Source organism: Schistocerca gregaria, chromosome 11 (genome assembly GCF_023897955.1).
Source record: "Schistocerca gregaria isolate iqSchGreg1 chromosome 11, iqSchGreg1.2, whole genome shotgun sequence".
Taxonomy (NCBI): Eukaryota; Metazoa; Arthropoda; class Insecta; order Orthoptera; family Acrididae; genus Schistocerca; species Schistocerca gregaria.
Genome location: NC_064930.1, coordinates 61638409 through 61659749, shown reverse-complemented (window position 1 = coordinate 61659749; position 21341 = coordinate 61638409). Strand labels below are relative to the sequence as shown.

General features: G+C 39.5%; 1 protein-coding gene across 1 annotated transcript in view; it reads right to left on the bottom strand.

Moving 5' to 3' along the window:
* The window catches only part of LOC126295160 (zinc finger protein 664-like), a 175940-nt gene that overhangs the window by 89902 nt on the left and 64697 nt on the right, over positions 1-21341 (bottom strand). The window contains exon 4 of the mRNA XM_049987456.1: positions 5966-6049. Within this exon, the coding sequence (XP_049843413.1) occupies positions 5966-6049 (84 nt within the window). The remainder of the gene's footprint in view (positions 1-5965; positions 6050-21341) is intronic.

Sequence of the window (21341 nt, the reverse complement as noted above, 5' to 3'; positions counted from 1 at the left end):
AATGAAACCCTTAAAGTATCACTTTGTCGTCCATCTGGCTGTCTGACTGTCTCTCCAACTGTTAAAAACCTTTTTTCTCAGGAACAAGTACTGCATCAAATTGAAATTTATTTCATCTATTAAGGTATATGGTCCCTTGCCAATGTAAAAACGTGAAGCTTATAAGCCAATGCAATCAAAAGATACAGTGATTTATGTCACATATTTTGATACTTACAAACACACTCATAAACATCTACATGGTACGAGGGTGGTTTGAACACTAGATCGCGTGTTACAGAAAAAAGGTACTTACATCACTGAATCCTTTTTTATTTTCCGATGTAGCCTACTTGTAGATTAATGCACTTGGTCCAACGATGTTCCAGTGCCTTGATCTCATCTCGAAAATGAGTTTCCTCCAGGCCTGCAAAATTGTTGTCAACTCCGGCTATCAATTCATCGTTTTAAGTGAATCTTCATCCACCAAGAAAAATTTTCAGTTTTGCGAACAGATGGAAGTCTGACGGAGCCATATCAGGTGAATAAGGTGGGTGTGGCAACAATTCATACTGCAGTTCGTGTAATTTTGCCATGGCGATGGCACATTTATGCAGCCGCACACTTGATGGAAGATGACTTTCTTCCTTCCTAAACCTGGCCTTTTTCGCGTATCTTTTGTTGCTATTTGTCCAGGAGGTTAGCATGGTATTCTCCAGTAATTATTTACCCAGTAGGGAGATAATCTACAAACAGAATCCCCTTCATATCCCAGAACACAGATGCCATGACCTTTCACACCGAAGGAACTGTCTTTGCTTTCTTTGGTGGCAGAGAATCAGCACGTTTCTACTGCTTTACTGTTGTTTGGTCTCTGGGGTATAGGAGTACACCCAAGTTTCACCTGTGGTCACAAACAAGCACAAAAAATCTTGATTGTTTCTCCTAAAATAGGCAAACACTGTTCCGATATGTCCATTCTCATGCGTTTTTGATCCAGTGTCAAGAGTCGCAGTACCCATCTTGCTGATAATGTTTTAATTTCTGATTAGTTAAAATGTTGTATACTCTTTCAGATGATATCTGGCTAGGTTGAGCAATTTCATGCACTTTCAATTGGCAATTCTCCGTGACCATTTTGTGCACTTTTGCAATGATTTCTCGAGTAGTGACACATCTTGCCAACCACTGCACGGATCATCATCTAAGCTCTCCCGACCAAATTTAAATTCATTTGTCCACTTGGCTACAGTTGAATATGAAGGAGCAGAGTTCCCCAGTGTATTCTGGAAATCGGCATGAATGTCCTTTGCTTTCATATCTTTCTTTACAAAGTGCTTAATCACTGCCTGAATCTCAATTTTTCTCCATCTTCGCAAATCGCTACTGTGGAACAACAACAGAGCCACGTCACCACCACAGCTCTCTTCCGAGGGCACTGAAGTGGCATGTGTTTACAGACAACAGTCCAAAGAAAACCACGTGAACAACTCGTTATACTAGCGCTGACCTCTCGTGGTAATTCCAAGAACTTCTCAAACCACCCTTGTATATCCTGTTGGCTTAGAATCATTAACTTTTGTGGGACACAAGGTTTCACTATACAGGGAAAGGAAAAACAATCTGAAAATTGTGGATTTGTAATTTTAACACACATAAAAGAAAAACAAAGGAAAAAAGAAAGAAAAAAGGCCATTTGTTATCTGTATGTCTGTCCGTTCATCCATCTGTTAAGCCCCCGTTCTCTCAGGAAAGGGCAGACATATCAAGTTGCAATTTGTGTCACATACTGAAGTCTATGGTCCTTTGGTGATATAAAAGGTGAATCCAATCATAAGATCAGCCATTTATGTAATAAATTCTGATTCTCAAAAACTCTTGTCATTAAAACTGATGGGATACCTCCAAATGACGTGGAATCATGAAATTTGGCAAGAAGGTTTCAAAGTACAAGTAAAGATGAAAATATCAAAAATTGGTGATTTGTAATTATATCACATGAAAAAAAATTCTTTTATCGTTTGTTACCTGTTGTCAAACTTGAAATTAAAACATTCTCAAAAATCTTTGAATCCCTGGGACCAATATCTCACCAGCATCAATGTCAATAACAGGTAAAAATTGCCAGTAGTCTCAATTCCTGAAATTGGATGAACTGTTTATATACATAGTTAAGTTTGTACAGAACCCTCAGTGAGTGAGTGCTACTTGCTCCCTGACAAATATTTGTTATACAGGGTGGTCCATTGATCGCGACCGGGCCAAATATCTCACGAAATAAGCATCAAACGAAAAAAATACAAAGAAAGAAACTCGTCTAGCTTGAAGAGGGAAACCAAATGGCGCTATGGTTGGCCCGCTAGATGGCATTGCCATAGGTCAAACGGATATCAACTGCGTTTTTTTTAAAAGGAACCACCATTTTTTATTACATATTCGTGTAGTACATAAAGAAATATGAATGTACTAGTTGGACCACTTTTTCGCTTTATGATAGATGGCACTGTAAACATATGGCTCACAATTTTAGATGAAGAGTTGGTAACAGGTGCGTTTTTTAAATTAAAATACAGAATATAGGTATGATTGAACACTTTATTTCAGTTGTTCCAATGTGATACATGCACCTTTGTGAACTTATCATTTCTGAGAACACATGCTGTTACAGCGTGATTACCTGTAAATACCACATTAATGCAATAAATGTTCAAATTGATCTCAGTCAACCTCAATGCATTTGGCAATACGCGTAACGACTGTGTTGGAAGTGAAACGTGGACGATAAATAGTTTAGACAAGAAGAGAGTAGTAGCTTTCGAAATGTGGTGCTACAGAAGAATGCTGAAGATTAGATGATAGATCACACAACTAATGAGGAGGAATTGAATAGAATTGGAGAGAAGAGAAATTTGTGGCACAACTTGACTAGAAGAAGGGATCGGTTGGTAGGGCATATTCTGAGGCATCAAGGGATCACCAATTTGGTATTGGAGGGCAGCGTGGAGGGTAAAAATCGTAGAGGGAGACCAAGAGATGAATACACTAAGCAGATTCAGAAGGTTGTAGGCTGTAGTAGGTACTGGGAGATCAACAAGCTTGCACATGATAGAGTAGCTTGGAGAGCTGCATCAAACCAGTCTCAGGACTGAAGACCACAACAACAACAGCAACAACAACAACGTAACGACATTCCTCTAAACAGCGAGTAGCTTGCCTTTTGTAATGTTCGCACATGCATTGACAATGCGCTGATGCATGTTGTCAGGTGTTGTCAGTGCCTCACAATAGCAAATATCCGTCAACGAATCGGGGACATCAGATCCGGTGAACATGCGGGCCATGGTATGGTGCTTCGACAACCAATCCACCTGTAATGAAATATGCTATTCAATACCGCTTCAACCGCAGGCGAGCTATGTGCCAGACATCCATCATGTTGCAAGTACATTGCCATTCTGTCATGCATCAGTAGACCATTATGTAGGAAATCAGCATACATTCCACCATTTAGATTGCCATCAATAAAATGGGGGCCAATTACCCTTCCGGCCATAATGCCACACCATACATTAACCCGCCAAGGTTACTGAGGTTCCACTTGTCGCAGCCACTGTGGATTTTCCATTGCCCAATAGTGCATATTATGCCAGTTTACATTACTGCTGTTGGTGAATGACACTTCGTTCCTAAATATAACGTGTGGAAAAATCTGTCATCGTCCCGTCATTTCTCTTGCGCCCAGTGGCAGAACTGTACACAATGTCCAAAGTCATCGCCATGTAATTCCTGGTGCACAGAAAGATGGTATGGGTGCAACCGGTGTTGATTTAGCATTTTCAACACCAACATTTTTGAGATTCCCGATTTTTGCACAATTTGTCTGCTACTGATGTGTGGATTAGCCGCGACAGCAGCTAAAACACCTATTTGGGCATCATCATTTGTTGCAGGTCGTGGTTGACATTTCACATGTGGCTGAACGCTTCCTGTTTCCTTAAATAACGAAACTATCGGGCGAACGGTCCGGACACTTGGATGATGTCATCCAGGATACGGAGCAGCATACATAGCACACGCCCGTTGGTCATTTTGATCACAATAGCCATACATCAACACGATACTTACCTTTTCCGCAATTGGTAAACGGTCCATTTTAACACGGGTAATGTATCACAAAGCGAATACCATCCGCACTGGCAGAATGTTACGTGATACCACGTACTTATACGTTTGTGACTATTACAATGCCATCTATCACAAAGCGAAAAAAGTGGTCCAATTAAAACATTCATATTTCTTTATGCACTACACAAATATGTAATAAAAAATGGGGGTTCCTATTTTTAAAAATGCAGTTGATACCCATTTAACCTATGGCAGTGCCATCTAGCGGGCCAACCATAGCACCATCTGGTTTCCACCTTCAAGCTAGACGAGTTTCGTTCTTTGTAGTTTTTTTGTTTAATGCTTATTTCATTAGATACTTGGCCCAGTCACTATCAATGGACCACCCTGTATAACAACATCACATCACCCTGTATAACAACATCACATTTAAAAACTGGCATTTACTAGTTCATTGCGTATCGTTTGGAAATGAGTCATGCTCAAAACATGTAGCAAAAAATGATAAGTATATGAAAAAGCGTCTCTGATGGACTATTATTACAATGTGTTTCACACAGTTTCATTTGATGACAGAATAATTGTGACTGACACTGGGACTTTGCTATGGGCCCTCTTCAGTTTCCTTCATACTTACAGAATTTGAAGGTCAGTTCCCAGATATCAATTTCCTAAAGCAGTACAACACAATTCTGAAAAAAAAGAGGAACAAGAAAAAGAACTCAAAAACCTCACTCTGACAATCAGAAGATTTCCAAGCTCTATGAAGTACAAAACATTTGCAGTTTATAAAAAATCGGTGGAAACTGAATGCATAATGTGTATTTATGAGATTATTGGTTCATTTCTTGTAGTAGCAATTTTTTGCTTTTATTTATAAACTCTATATTTATTGCCAAATGGAAATATTAATTAAAAATACTGTAGCATAGTTCTTAATGAAAATAACATTTTATTTTCAATTATTGGGCGCACAAAAATGGAAAAAAAATTAAACAGAAAATAAAATAATTTTTTTATTTCTAGAGCTTTAATAAGATAACTGACGTATATAATTCTTTAACAATATGGCATTTCATATGCCTTTAGCAAATCTTAATTTACTTTCATCTGAGTAGTATTCTTGCGTAAAAGAGTTACTTTTATTAGGTTTTTCATTCCAATCAACAGAACCTCAGACGCTGGTAAGTATTTAGTCTCTATTAAATATTCTGCCTGAAGGTCATATTGTATGCCACTTGTTGCACTGAAAGAAATGACTGAAAATCCATACCATGCACCATGCTGGCCAGCACGCAAGTATGTAAAAATTTAGCTTGCCCTGGGAAGCCTACACTCACTCCTTCAGCCTTTAACAATACAGACAATAAGGGGAGTTATACAACCACTCACTGCAGTTGGACATTTTTATTTATTTATGTTGGGCTGTATTCTAGTGGATGTCCTCAATGCTACATTGAGGAGAGTTACGATTGTTCCTTGCAAGTGTTTTGTCAGCATTACTGTCTCTAGTGCTTCCAGTCTCTTTGATTGGTAATTTTTGTGATAAAAATGAAAGTATGTTCGAAACACTGAAGAATTATGACTGAATTCGAATTTTTATTCTGATATTTCACACATGTAAGAAAAGAAATAAGCAACAAATCTTTGGATCTCTGAAACAAAGGATTCCTTTTCTGACAAAAAAACTAAAATAAATAAAACTGTGTGAAACGAAATGGCTAACATATACAGAGTTCAGATTCTTTTGCCTCCCTTTTGGTCAAAATTTTTTTGCTCACTAAACAAGTACTACCTACCAGACATTTTTATATAAAAACAATATTTTCCTTAATTTTATACTACCATTTAGAAAACTTACAAGTTCATCTTCTGGTATTGTGATGGTCGTTATGTCTCCATTCTCCAGTTTAAAATTGGACCCCATCTTAGAATTTACGGAACTCTGGAACAAAGAAAACATGGACATTCACTGGGCAATTAAATGTGAGGCATTAATATGTCTCAAGAGGACAAAATGATATTGCAATCTGTCTGTATCAACATACAACGGGGACACCCATTTCACCATATGTGGACATGTAAGGAATACTGAGGTTAATACAATCATTTATAATGCGAAACATATAAATTCGTTTGTACATATCCTACTATATATTATTATTATAAATACCATCAAAACCTTTAAAGTAATGATGTACACAAAGCACAATTCTAAAAATTTATCTTCCACCCACAATTCTTTATCTCTGTCTCTTTCAAGTACAACATATAAATTCAACTGACGCACAAATACGTAAGGTGGAAAATAATTTTTGTCATATATATATAATTTTGTACATCTCTATAGCATGGTTAAAATAACTTCTGAGCAAGTGGAAGGGAGCATTGATGCACCACACCTACTTTCTGTGTGTGCTTATTAACTGATATCAGTGAAGCATAGTTATGTAATACCTGACAATACTGAGCACATCGCTTATGTTAATTATTTTGTTATTGTTATTCTTATATGCAGGATTAATTAGTACAAAGATGAACTGATAACATTTTGTTCCATTTCCATTATCTTATGACAAACCTCCCTATTCAGGGCCCGCTCCTTGCATACATCATGTCGCTCCATTATTTCGAAGTACAGTCTTTCCAAGAAGGTCACGGTCTGCTGCGTCTCCATCTGTCAGGCAGTTTCCATTTAGCAATTTTCCCTGGTCATCCATGATCAGGCATTCTCAACAAATGTGCACACAAGATTAATATCCCCTCTATCACTGTTTCATTTATCGTCATTCTGGCTCTCACTTTGACAGTTTTTTATTCTCAATTCTTGATACTCAGGCACATCTTTGTGAATAATCCATTTCAGTCTTCCTTCGAGGTCAGCATACAAAGTCCATAGTTTGAACAAACTTTGTAGATAATTTCACCTTTCTGAAACTTTTTGCCACTGAGAATCCCCCCCCCCCCCCCCCCCCACATCAAACTTCATCATCAGGCATGACATTTTAATTTATTACTTCTTAATTACTAACTGTATTAGCAATACACTTTGTATATAGTATCTAGATATATCACCAAAACTACCTGCAACATCATAAACATTGAGATGTGTGAAAAACTAGCTTTTGGATAAACTAGGGTGCAAATTACCCAATTTCCTTGTTATAAGGAGGTTCATTTTGACATTAGTGACACTCTACATTCAGGAAGACCTTCAGGGTTTGATGAAGTTAATCTAAATCCATTAATCCACAATGACCCTCATCTGTGTACTCGAGAACTGACAAATGTGATGAACTGTGATCATTCCACCATCACACGACATTTGCATGGAATGGAGAAGGTTCAGTAATTGGGTGTTTGGGCACCATATGCTCTAAGCCAAAACCACAAAAATCAGTGGGTGGCCATATGTGCACCTCTTCTCGCTCGTCACCAACTAGCTCGTGAACACAGAACATTCCTATCCTGTAACATTACTGCTGACAAGAAATGGTTCTTTATGCTAACATAAAGAAAAGAAAGGAATGTCTGAACACAAACAAAGCAGCAATTTCCCATAAAGAGACCTGCATGCATACACAAAAGGTAATGTTACGCGTCTAGTGGAACACTGATGGTGTGGTATACTATGAATTGCTTCTCCGTGGTGTAACCACCATGGCTGACCTTTATTGACAACAACTGAGACGTCCTGTACACAAAATCCGAGACCAACGACCGGGAAGACTGCGTGAAGTGACGCTACTTTATAACAACTCCCGACCGCATTTTGCTATACTGACTAAAAACACTATACACGAGTTAGTTGGGAAGTCGTTTTGCACCCACCTTATTCACTTGATCCTGTGCCCTCAGATTTTTACCTTTTCTGCTCTCTATCAAATAACTTTTAAGGAACATCCTTTCTGGACAAAAATGCGCTCCAAACATTGCTTGGCGAGTTCTTCATCTCAAAAACATATGATTTCTACAATAGCAGGATTGAAAAGATATCCCAGTGTTGGCAGACCGTGTAAACAGCAAAGGAGAATATATTTTTGATGACAAGTCTCTGTTATGTGCATCTGTTGCGTTTGTTAAACTTATGGAAAATGCTATGAACTTGTGCACCACCCAACAGATTTCACAACACAGGCTGGTAAGCTACACAGAAGAAAAGTCGTGTCACACAAGTTAACAAGTGGCAACAAATTAGAACAAACACAGAAGCACACCCATACTGGGGGCAAAGCGGAATAGCCCCCCCCCCCCCCCCCAAAGATGCAAGAAACAAGAATAATTGAAAAAATCCAAGATGGATACATAGTTTAACAATTAAACATGAGTTCACCCATCCATCTCGGGTTCTTATCTTTGTATCTTCTCCCTTATCCTTGTCCTGTGACTGTAAATGCACACTGTTGTCACATTGTCAACACTACAATGTCATTTAGGTTAAGCACAGTGTCTGGCAAAAAGACTTCCTGTTTTTGGAGAGTCCACTGTGTGAGTTGTGGTGGTGATGCTGATGTGGGAGATGTATCGATCGATAGCAGCATATGTGCCATTTTCAGTAGACATATGGCTCAGGTAGATGAGCGTTCTACATTTGTCGTGGAGGAGTATATTCGTACTGATGGTTCTTTGATTATTGTGTTCGGTTTGAACTTTGCTGAGATGAGTCCCTTCCTGATAGAAAAACTATTGGAGTTTGGGTATCGAGCTTTGGAGTATCAGGTTCTGCACTGAGAAGAAGATCTGCTGGCCGACCCTGAACTGTAACAATGCCAGAAAACGTGGTGTGTGTGAGCGTGCCCATCCAGTAATCTCCAAAGTGCTCCGCACTTAAATGTGCAGCCACCCTAGGACTGTCTGATAGAAGTGTAAGAAGAATCTCCCATAGACACCTTCACATCACTCATAAAAAATGATGGCTACCAAAGAATTAAGCGAGAGAGATTTTTGCAATTTTCAGAACTGTGTGTGAGGAAATTCTTCAGAACATTGTGCCTGACACTATATTGATTTCTTCTTTTGAGGTCCACTTCCACTTAACGGATACAATAAATAAACAAAATTTCTGCCACTGGGCAGCAGAAAAAACTCAGAAATCAGAAACTTTGTAACCAAGCATTTCACAGCCACCTTGTGACAGTTTGCCAAAGACCTTGCCACAGTGGTAACACCAGCTCCTGTCAGATCACCAAAGTTAAGTGCTGTTGCGTTTGGTTAGCACTTCATTGGCTGATCATATAGGTCAGCTAAGTGCTGTTGGCAAACGGAGTGCACTCACCTCTTGTGAGGCCAACTGAGGATCTACTTGATTGAGAAGTAGCAGCTCCAGTCACAAAAACTGACAAAGGTACAAGTCTATTATGTTTTAGCAAAAGTAAAGAAAATACAAAAACACAATAGGCAGTGAACCAATAATCCAAAATGGCAAAACGATAATACTATTTTATGAACTGGGAGTCTTACTGTGCACTGTGATTTCCAAATCCTACTTAGTATTTTCTGGAATGTTAAATTTCGTAACTTGAATATTATGTTATTTAAAGTAAACAATCAATTTTTGAAAATATAATGTAACTAGCTAGATACAAAAATCACAGAGCGGTAGCAGGGGAACACACATATAACGATATTGAAATTTGCAAGCTTTTCATGCCAGTGCATCTTTCTTCTGACAGAAGTGTTGAAGGGAAAGGAAGAGGTGAAGGAAAAGGACTGGTTATGTTTAGGAAGAATTTGGAAAAGTTGCCAAGAATCCCAGGTTAGGGGAGACTTACCAGACAGGATGAGTAGGTAAGATTGATTGTTGGGCACTGCACTGGATGAGATTTGAAAACCTAAGAGCTTCAAAAAGGAAGATGGGTAATACTCAATACAGAGATTACCAACTGAACATTGTGCACAAGTTAGTAAGAGTGGAAAGCTATAAGCATTCTATATTCTATGTGGTAGAGGTGGGAGGCCAGGGAAAAACAGACACATCAAAAAATAAAAGAAAGGCAGTGAAGAAATGAATATAGTAGTAGTAGTAGTAGTAGTAGTAGTTGTTGTTGTTGTTGTTACAATCTTATGTCCGAAGACCGGTTTGATGCACCTCTCCATGCTACTCTCTCTTGTGCAAGCCTCTTAATCTCCGATTAACTACAGCTACCTACATCCTTCTGAATCTGCTTACTGTATTCATCTCTTGGTCCCCCTCTGCGATTTTTACCCCCCACACTTCCCACCAATACTAAATTGGTGATACCTTGACATCTCAGAATGTGTCCTACCAACCTATCCCTTCTTTTGGTCAAGCTCAGCCACAAATTCCTTGTCTCCCCAACTCTATTCAGTACTTTAGTACCATGATTGACCCATTCATTAGTAACATGACCAAGTCGTCTAATCTTCAGCATTCTCCTGTAGCATCACATTTCAAAAGCTTATATTCTCTTTTTATCTAAACTGTTTATCATCCATGGCTACACTCCAGCAAATATCTTCAGAAAAGACTTCCTAACTCTTAATCTATGTTTGATGTTAACAAATTTCTTGTTATCGCCAGTCTACATTTTATATCTTCTCTACTTCAGCCATCATCAGTTATTTTGCTGCCCAAACAGCAAAACTTATCTACTACTTTAAAAAAGTGTCTTGTTTCCTAATCTAATTCCCTTAGCATCACCTGATTTAATTGACTACATACCATTATCTTTGTTTTGCTTTTGTTTGATGTTATCTTATAATCTCCTTTCAAGACACTGTCCATTCCATTCAACTGTTCTTCCAAGACCTTCACTGTTGCTGACACAATGACTATGTCATTGGCAAACCTCAAAGTTTTTACTTCTTCTCCCTGAACCTTAATTCCTACTCCAAATTTTTCTTTCGTTTCCTTTACTGCTTTTTCAACATACATATGGGATACGCTACTCCCTGTGTCACTCCCTTCTGAACCACTGCTCTTTCATGCCGCTCAACTCTTATAATTGTTGTCTCATTTCTATACAAGTTGCTAATAGTGTTTCGCTCCCTGTGTTTTACCCCTGTTACCTTCTGAATTTCAAAGAGACTATTCCAGTCAACATTGTCAAAAGCTTTGTGTAAGTCCACAAATTCTGTAAATGTAGGTTTGACTTTCCTTAATCTATCTTCTAAGACAAGTCATAGGGGCAGTATTGCATAGTATTCCTACGTTTCTCTGGAACTCGAACTGATCTTCCCCAAGGTCTGTTTCTATCAGTTTTTCCATTCTTCTGTAGAGAATTCGTGTTAATATTTTGCAACCATTATTTATTAAAGTGACTTCAGTAATTTTCACACTTCTCAGCAACTGCTTTCTTTGGAACTGGAATTACTACATTCTTCTTGAAGTCTGAGGGTATTTCGCCTGTCTCATACATATTGCACACCACATGGAAGAGTTTTGTCATGGATGGCTCTCCAAAGGCTGTCAGTTGTTCTAACAGAATATCATCTACTCCCGAAACCTTGTTTCGACTTAGGTCTCTCAGAGCTGTGTCAAATTCTTCTCACAGTATCATATCTCCCATCTCATCTTCATCAATCTACACTTCTCTTTCTATGGTATTGCTTTCAAGTTCATCTCCCTTGTATAGACCCTCTACATACTCCTTCCAAGTTTCAGCTTTCCCTTCTTTGCTTAGGACTTGTTTACCAGTTGAGCTATTGATATTCAATCAGCTGCTTCTCTTTTCCCCAAAGGCATCTTAAATTTTCCTGTACGCAGTATCTATCTTTCCCCTAGTGAAATATCCTTACATTTGTCCTCTATCCATTCCCCCACTTAGCAATTTTGCTCTTCCTGTCAATCTCATTTTTTTAAACATTTGTATTCCCTTTCACCTGTTTATTTGCTATATTTTTATATTTTCTCCTTTCGACAATTAAGTTCAATATCTCTAGTGTTATCCAAGAATTTCTACTAGCCCTCGTCTTTTTACCTACTTGATCCTCTGCTGCCTTCACTATTTCATCTCTTAAGGCTATCCATTCGTCATCTTCTGTATTCCTTTCCCCCTTCCACTCAACTGTTGTATAATGCTCCCTCTGGAGCTCTCAACAATCTCTGGTTCTTTCAACTTATCCAGGTCCCATCTCCTTAATTTCCTACCTTTTCCCAATTCTTTCAATTTTAATCTACAGTTCATAACCAATAAAATGTGGTCAGAGTCCACATCTGCTGCTGGAAATGTCCTACAATTTAAAATCTTGTTCCCAAATCTCTGCCTGACCATTATATATTCAATCTAAATCTGTCCAGTGTCTCCAGGTCTCTTCCACATACACAAACTTCTTTTATCATTCTTAAAAAAAGTGTCAGTCATGATTAAAATTACGCTCTGTGCAAAATTCTAACAGGTGGCTTGCTCTTTCATTCCTTTCCCCGAGTCCATATGCACCTACTATCTTTCCTTCTCTTCTTTTCTTGCTATCGAATTCCAGTCTCCTTTAACTATCTGAATAACTTCGTTTATATCATCGTACCTTTCTTCAAAATCTTCATCATCTGCAGAGCTAGGTGCCAAGTAAACTTGTAGTACTGTGGTAGGTGTGGGCTTTATGTCTATTAATAGCTTGCCTGCATTCCTATTTTCTTATTCATTATTAAACCTACTCCAGCACTGCCTTTATTTGATTTGGTATTTATAGCCCTTTGTTCACCTGTCCAGAAGTTCTGTTGCTCCTGCTATCAAACTTCACTAATTCCCACTATATCTAACTTCAGCCTACCCATCTCCCTTTTTAAATTTTCTAACCTACGTGCTCAATTAAGAGATCTAACATTCCATGCTCCGATCCACAGAATATCAGTTTTGCTTCTCTTGACGATGACATCCTGAGTAGTCGGCACCTGAAGATCTGAATGGGGGTTTATTTTACCTCCTGAATATTTTACTCAAGACGACGCCATCTTCATTTAACCACAAAGTAGAGCTGCATGTCCTCACGAAAAACTGCGGCTGTAGTTTCCCATTGCTTTCAGATGTTTACAGTACCAGCACAGCAAGGCCGTTTTGGTTGATGTTACAAGGCCAGATCAATCAATCATCCAGACCGTTGCCCCTACAACTACTGAAAATGCCCCTCTTCAGGTATCACACGTTTGTCTGGCCTCACAACAGATATACCTCTGTTGTGGTTGTGGTTATACATAAAGTACTGTTGCCTGTATCGCTGAGGCACACAAGCCACCCCACCAATGGCAAGGTCCTTGGTTCATGCAGGGTGAGAATTGAGGACATACTGTAATGCCAGTTCCAACCTGCGTAGTTCTGATAAACTGGTGTCTGGGGGATGAATCCAGATGGCAACTGTGGTGAAACAAGCACCGAGTCACGACTGTCGTGTTGTAGAGCATGCTCTGCAACAGGATATTGTGTGTTGCCGGTATACACTCTCTGCCTATGCTCATTCATCTTAACTGGTAAGATGGTGGTACTAATGCCGATGTAAAAGGCCAAACAGTGTTTGCGTAACAGCTAGTATATGACATGTCATTTCACAGGTGGCTGACCCTTTGGTAGTATATATTTTTCCAGTTATAGACCTGATGTAAGTGGGGTAGGAGGATGCATAGGGCAAGTATTGCAGCAGGGATGGTATGGGTGGACCACGAAAAGCTATTCTACGTATGGTGGGCAGAATGGATCTCATTTCAGGGAAATTTTTTAGAAATTCACAGCACTGTTGAAGTAGCTGATGAATACAGCCAAGACCTGGACAGCACAAGAAGGGTAGCCCTATGTTGTTTTTTGGAGGGATCAGTAGTATCAGGATTGGATGTGATGGCCCAGGGAATCTGCTTTCGAGCTATGCTGGTGGGGTAATTACGTCCAGTGAAGGCTGAGGTGAGAATGGTAGTGTAATGCTGAGAAAAAATGAAATGATCATATGGCATTGTTGGCCGGGTTGTCCCTGTCGGGTTCAGCCACCAAGTGCAAGTCTTATTTCAGTCAGCGCCACATCGGGCAACTTGCAGCCAATGATGAAGATGAAGTGATGAGGAGGACAACACAAAATTCAGTTGCCGAGTGGAGAAAGTCTCCAACCTGACCGGGAATCGAACCCAGGCGCAGTGCATTGGACGCAAGCACGTTACCACCCAGATAAGCAGGTAGACAATGTAATGCTGTAAAAAGTCTGCATCTGAACAAATATATTTGCCTGTGGGCTTTCACAGCCAGTCAAACAGAAGACATTCTTCCTCCTGACATTTTGTTTCCAATTGCAGGTAACAACTTTCGAGGTGAGTCAATGACTGGCTGCTGGGCCGTGGCGTCCCATTTGTATAGACCGCATAGAGAGCGCCACCACTCATCAAATGCTGTCGACAGTGAAACTATCTCCGACTGACGTCATTACTCTCGATCACAGGTAATCGACTGTCACAATGTTGCTACAAAGTCGACCACCACATCTTATCTAACTTTAAGCCTTCTTCTTTTCTGTTAAATTATTGTGGCATTTACAAAATTTCTTTGGTTGTTTCAGTAATTAAATAAGCTGATGAGACTTGGGTGTTATTAAAACACTGGCACGGAAGGTTTAATTAATGAAATGCCGAGGCTGTATGGGGGGGTACATCTGACATAGAAAGGACGCCAACTGTCAAAATGTAAGTACAGTTGTTTGTTAGTAGATTTAGTGTGAACAAAAATGTGTAGCTGACCTTCAGTGAGGATGAGATCAATGTCAAGGAAAGTAGCTGGGATTCGGTATGTGAAATTTGATTGTTAGAATGTCTTTGGAGATTCCAAAAATTTTAACAGGTCAGCCTCGTCATGAGTTCATACATCCCACCTAGTCATGAGTCCATACATCCCAGGAAAGCCCTCTCCAAGCATCCCACAAAAAGGTTGGCATAGGAAGGAGCGATCCTGGTTGGCATGGCCATGCCCCTCATCTATTTGTATGTCTGGACCTCAAAGGTAAACTACTTGTCAGGAAGTATGAAGTTGTTAAAGATGAACAGGAAGAACATCATACATTCAGGATCAGGTGGACACTGACTGAGGAAATGTTCAGCAGCAGACAGACCGTGTATGTGGGGGATGTTGGTATAGAGGGAGATGGCATCAATGGTGACAAGTATGGTGTGTGGAGGGAGGGGGGTGGGCACAGATTTCAGATGATCTAGGAAATGGTTAGTGTCTTCAATACAGGAGGGAAGTCTTTGTACTACAAGTTGCAGGTGTTGATCACCTAAGGCAGATATAAGTTTGTTGGGTGCTCTGAAGCCAACAACTATTGGATGAACGGGGTGGTTGGATTTGTTGATCGCAGGAAGAAGGTAAAAGGTGGGGGAGGGTGGTTTGGGGTGAGGTAAAAACTTCTATGGATTGGTGTGTTAGTCCTTGTGAGGGGCCCTGAGGTTTTAAGGAGGGACTGTAGGTTAGTTTTTATCACAAGGATTGGATCTCAAAGGCAGATGCTACATAGAGGTGTCAGACAACTGGTGTAGGCCCTCACTTACGTACCCCTGTCAGTCAAGTACCAGAGTGTTACACCCCTTGTCTGCTGGAAGGATAATGATACCAGTTTCTAGGGAATGAAGAGGACAGGTTATGGTCATGTTGTAGAGACCTGTGGAAGGTTTGTGAAGCAATGATGGATGTTACTCATTCTTGAGGTAGTGGTCATGGATTAAGCTGGGACCTTGGACTTTTGTAGATATCTGTGGAAGGGTTGTGAAGCAATGATGAATGTTAGGCATTCTTGGAAGGCTTGTAAAGGATTATTATTTTGAGGTAGCAGTTGTGGCTCAAGTTGAGACCATGGACTTTCACCTATCCAATTACATTACATTAAAAGCATGCATTTTTGTAATCAGAAAAATCGGGGTTGCAAAACTACGAGAACAGAATATTGACAGGAGCTCATTTTAAAGTTTGAATGTTCTGAAACACGATAATTTTTGAACAAGTACAACTTTTTGGAAAAGTAAGATGTTTGGTTCAACATGGAGAATGAGGGCTTTTCAATTAATGCATGTCGATCCTAAAACAAGTAGTTTTTAATGGGGTTGAATTTTGAAGAGCACACTGTATTAATGAAGCATAAATTTAGAACATTTATCAAAGAAAATGTTTCCTAAAAAGTAACTATATTGTTACAATAAGCCATCCGAAAAGCATGCAGTGAGTTATAAAATTCAGTGACGTACAGAATTTGAAAATTTCATGTACTCCAGCTACATACATTAAATATATAATAGAATCTAAATGTATCTACTATAAAGACTGGAATAATGAAATTTAACATCAAGAAACTTACACAGTTTTGTGTGAAGTTATCCATACATAATGGCATTGTAAAAACAAAAAACTGGCCAAAATTCTTGGTAATTACAATCCAGGACAACCTCAAAACACAAATAAACAATGGAATCTCTAGGTTGGAGTATCAACAGTTTAGGAAATGATAAACTGCTGCTTGCCATAAAGATGACACATTAAGTTGCAGACGGGCACAATTAAAAGCTTACGACCAGAGCCTTCATCAGAAAAAGAAAGGGAAACATACACAAGTAAGCACACCTCACACACACAGGACAGCTCAGGCCAGAATGCCACTTTGATGTGGAATGGAAGCAGCAAACTGGAGTTGGGTGGGGAAGAAGGAGGGATATCATGGTACGGGTTAGGGTGAGAGAGGAGCCCTGTCTGGCAGAGGGTGCAGGGACTAGACTGTCAACTAAAACTAAATTCCTCCTGAACAGGCCACGAAGGCCCAACAGTACTGACCAGCCGCCATGCCATCCTCAGACCACAAGCGTCACTGGATGCGGATATGGAGGGGCATGTGGTCAGTTTCCGAGACCAGAGCCGTTACTTCTCAATCGAGTAGCTCCTCAGTTTGCCTCACAAGGGTTGAGTGCACCCCACTTGCCAACTGCACTAGGCAGACCGGATGGTCATCCATCCGAGTGCTAGCTCAGCCCGATAGTGCTTAACTTCGGTGATCAGATGGGAACCGGTGTTACCACTGCGGCAAGGCCACTGGCTAGACTGTCAACAGGTACATCTGTATCTACAGCTACACTCTGCAAACCACAAGTAAGCGCAAGGCAGAGGGTATATCTCACTGTACCAGTTATTAGGGTTTCTTCCTATTCCATCCCATCAAAGAACAATACAGATCTGGTAATTGTGTCTGGTGACATGCCCTCGCAACTCCAAGTAATGGATTTTGTTGTGAACAGACCTTTAAATGTGAACATTTTTAAATTAGGCTTTACTGTGACTGTTATTGACACTGAAATGACTTTTAAAGTGAACAGTCCGTTTAAGACTCACCTGTGTCTGCTTTACAGTGAGTGGCCTTTAAGGAGACCATGTCCTCAATCCAAGAGTGGAGCTAAACAAACCCTCAGTGCCTGAGCTGGGCCAGTGGATCCTTACTGACAGGGGCAGAATCTTAACTAATACTACAATGAAAGGATTCAAAAAGTGGTGTGTATCTAAATGCTATGAGGTTTAATATGGGAGAAGTGCCAGGAAGAAAGAAATGGCAATAAGCCTACAAATGAAAATGATGATACACATGGTAGTGGTGGTGACGATGATTAAAAATACTAGTACCACAAAGTACTCACTTAACAATGAAATTTGCTACTCACCATATAGCGGAGAAACAGAGTCGCAGATATGCACAACAAAAAGACTGTCACAAACATAGCTTTTGGCCAGAAAGGCCTTCATCAAAATTAGATGACACACACACACACACACACACACACACACACACACACACACACACACACACAAACACACACACACACACACACACACACACACACACACACACATGTGCGCGCGCAAATGCAGCTCACACACATGACTGCAGCCTGAAGCAACTGAGGCCATACTCACAATATCATTACATTGTTACATTCCATCCTGGATTTTCCATTGTTTGAAAGTATTCACTTAGATAACTAGGCAAATAGGAAGTGAAGATAAAAATTAATGCAAACCTTTTTTTGTTTATTTTATATCACCTTGAGTTATCAAAATGTAAACAATCAATAAATGGCATAGATTTAAAATGGGTATAATGTTAAGATTTTTAGGTAGATAAATTACTTCAAGAAAACAGTATGCACTTCTGATTAGTCAGAATATGTAAGAAAAATTGGGGGTTGTCTTATAGTTGGATGAATATGGTGGTTGTTGTTGTTGTGGTCTTCAGTCCCGAGACTGGTTTGATGAAGCTCTCCATGCTACTCTATCCTGTGCAAGCTTCTTCATCTCCCAGTACCTACTGCAACCTACATCCTTCTGAATCTGCTTAGTGTATTCATCTCTTCATCTCCCTCTACGATTTTTACCCTCCACGCTGCCCTCCAATATTAAATTGGTGATCCCTTGATGCCTAAGAACATGTCTTACCAACCGATCCCTTCTTCTGGTCAAGTTGTGCCACAAACTTCTCTTCTCTCCAATCCTATTCAATACTTCCTCATTAGTTATGTGATCTACCCATCTAATCTTCAGCATTCTTCTGTAGCACCACATTTCGAAAGCTTCTATTCTCTTCTTGTCCAAACTATTTATCGTCCATGTTTCACTTCCATACATGGCTACACTCCATACAAATACTTTCAAAAATGACTTCCTGACACTATACTCAATGTTAACAAATTTCTCTTCTTCCGAAACGCTTTCCTTGCCATTGCCAATCTACATTTTATATAATCTCTACTTCGACCATCGTCAGTTATTTTGCTCCCCAAATAGCAAAAGTCCTTTACTACTTTAAGTGTCTCATTTTATAATCTAATTCCCTCAGCATCACCCGACTTAATTCAACTACATTCCATTATCCTCGTTTTGCTTTTGTTGATGTTCATCTTATATACTCCTGTCAAGACACTGTGTATTCCATTCAACTGCTCTTCCAAGTCCCTTGCTGTCTCTGACAGAATTACAATGTCATCGGCGAACCTCAAAGTTTTTATTTCTTCTCCATGGATTTTAAGACCTACTCCAAATTTTTCTTTTGTTTCCTTTACTGCTTGCTCAATATACAGATTGAATAACATCGGGGAGAGGTTACAACCCTGTCTTACTCCCTTCCCAATCACTGCTTCCCTTTCATGTCCCTCGACTCTTATAACTGCCATCTGGTTTCTGTACAAATTGTAAATAGCCTTTCGCTCCCTGTATTTTACCCCTGCCACCTTTAGAATTTGAAAGAGAGTATTCCAGTCAACATTGTCAAAAGCTTTCTCTAAGTCTGCAAATGCTAGAAATGTAGGTTTGCCTTTCCTTAATCTTTCCTCTAAGATAAGTCGTAAGATCAGTATTGCCTCACGTGTTCCAGTATTTCTACGGAATCCAAACTGATCTTCCCCGAAGTCGGCTACTACTAGTTTTTCCATTCGTCTGTAGAGAATTCGTGTTAGTATTTTGCAGCTATGGCTTATTAAACTGATAGTTTGGTAATTTTCACATCTGTCAACACCTGCTTTCTTTGGTGATGTTCCTTAAAAACCGTCTTGATTGCAATGGTTCTTTTTTTAATTTTTTTTATTCATATGAATAAAAAAATTGCAATCAACACAGTTTTTAAGTAACATTATAAAATTACTGATTGCTGTTATCCCATAAGACATTATGTCTGTTTTTGCAAATGCTTTCTTTGGGATTGGAATTATTATATTCTTCTTGAAGTCTGAGGGTATTTCGCCCGTTTCATACATCTTGTTCACCAGATGGTAGAGTTTTGTCAGGACTGGCTCTCCCAAGGCCGTCAGTAGTTCCAATGGAATGTTGTCTACTCCCGGGGCCTTGTTTCAACTCAGGTCTTTCAGTGCTCTGTCAAACTCTTCACGCAGTATCGTATCTCCCATTTCATCTTCATCTACATCCTCTTCCATTTCCATAATATTGTCCTCAAGTACATCGCCCTTGTATAGACCCTCTATATACTCCTTCCACCTTTCTGCTTTCCCTTCTTTGCTTAAAACTGGGTTTCCATCTGAGCTCTTGATGTTCATACAAGTGGTTCTCTTATCTCCAAAGGTATCTTTTATTTTCCTGTAGGCAGTATCTATCTTACCCCTAGAGAGATGTGCCTCTACATCCTTACCTTTGTCCTCTAGCCAACCCTGCTTAGTCATTTTGCACTTCCTGTCGTTCTTATTTTTGAGACATTTGTCTTCCTTTTTGCTGCTTCTTTTATTGCATTTTTATATTTTCTCCTTTCATCACATGAAAGACATGAGTTGAAACAAGGCCCCCAGAGTAGAAAACATTCCATTAGAACTACTGACAGCCTTGGGAGAGCCAGTCCTGACAAAACTCTACCATCTGGTGAGCAAGATGTATGTGACAGGTGAAATAACCTCAGACTTCAAGAAGAATATAATAATTCCAATCCCAAAGAAAGCAGGTGTTGACAGATGTGAAAATTACCGACCAATCAGTTTAATAAGTCACAGCTGCCTAAATAATAACGCGAATTCTTTACAGATGAATGGAAAAACTGGTAGAAGCCGACCTCGGGGAAGATCAGTTCATAGAAATGTGGGAACACGTGAGGCAATACTGACCTTATGACTTATCTTAGAAGAAAGATTAAGGAAAGGCAAACATACGTTTCTAGCACTTGTAGACTTAGAGAAAGCTTCTGACAGTGTTGACTGGAATACTCTCTTTCAAATTCTGAAGGTGGCAGGGTTAAAATTCTGTATATTGAGCAAGCACTAAAGGAAACAAAAGAAAAATTTAGAGTAGTTATTAAAATCCATGGAGAAGAAATATAATCTTTGAGGTTCACCGATGACAGTAATTCTGTCAGAGACAGCAAAGGACTTGGAAGAGCAGTTGAACGGAACGGACAGTGTCTTGAAAGGAGGATGTAAGATGAACATCAACAAAAGCAAAACGAGGCTAATGGAATGTAGTCAAATTAAATTGGGTGATGCTGAGGGAATTAGATTAGGAAATGAGACACTTAAAGTAGTAAAGGACTTTTGCTATTTGGGGAGCAAAATAACTGATGATGGTCGAAGTAGAGAGGATATGAAATTTAGACTGGCAATGGCAAGGAAAGCGTTTCTGAAGAAGAGAAATTTGTTAACATTGAGTATAGATTTAAGTGTCAGGAAGTCGTTTCTGAAAGTATTTGTATGGAGTGTAGCCATGTATGGAGTGCGGAGCGTGGAGGGTAAAAATCATAGAGGGAGATCAAGAGATGAATACACTAAGCAGATTCCAAAGGATGTAGGTTGC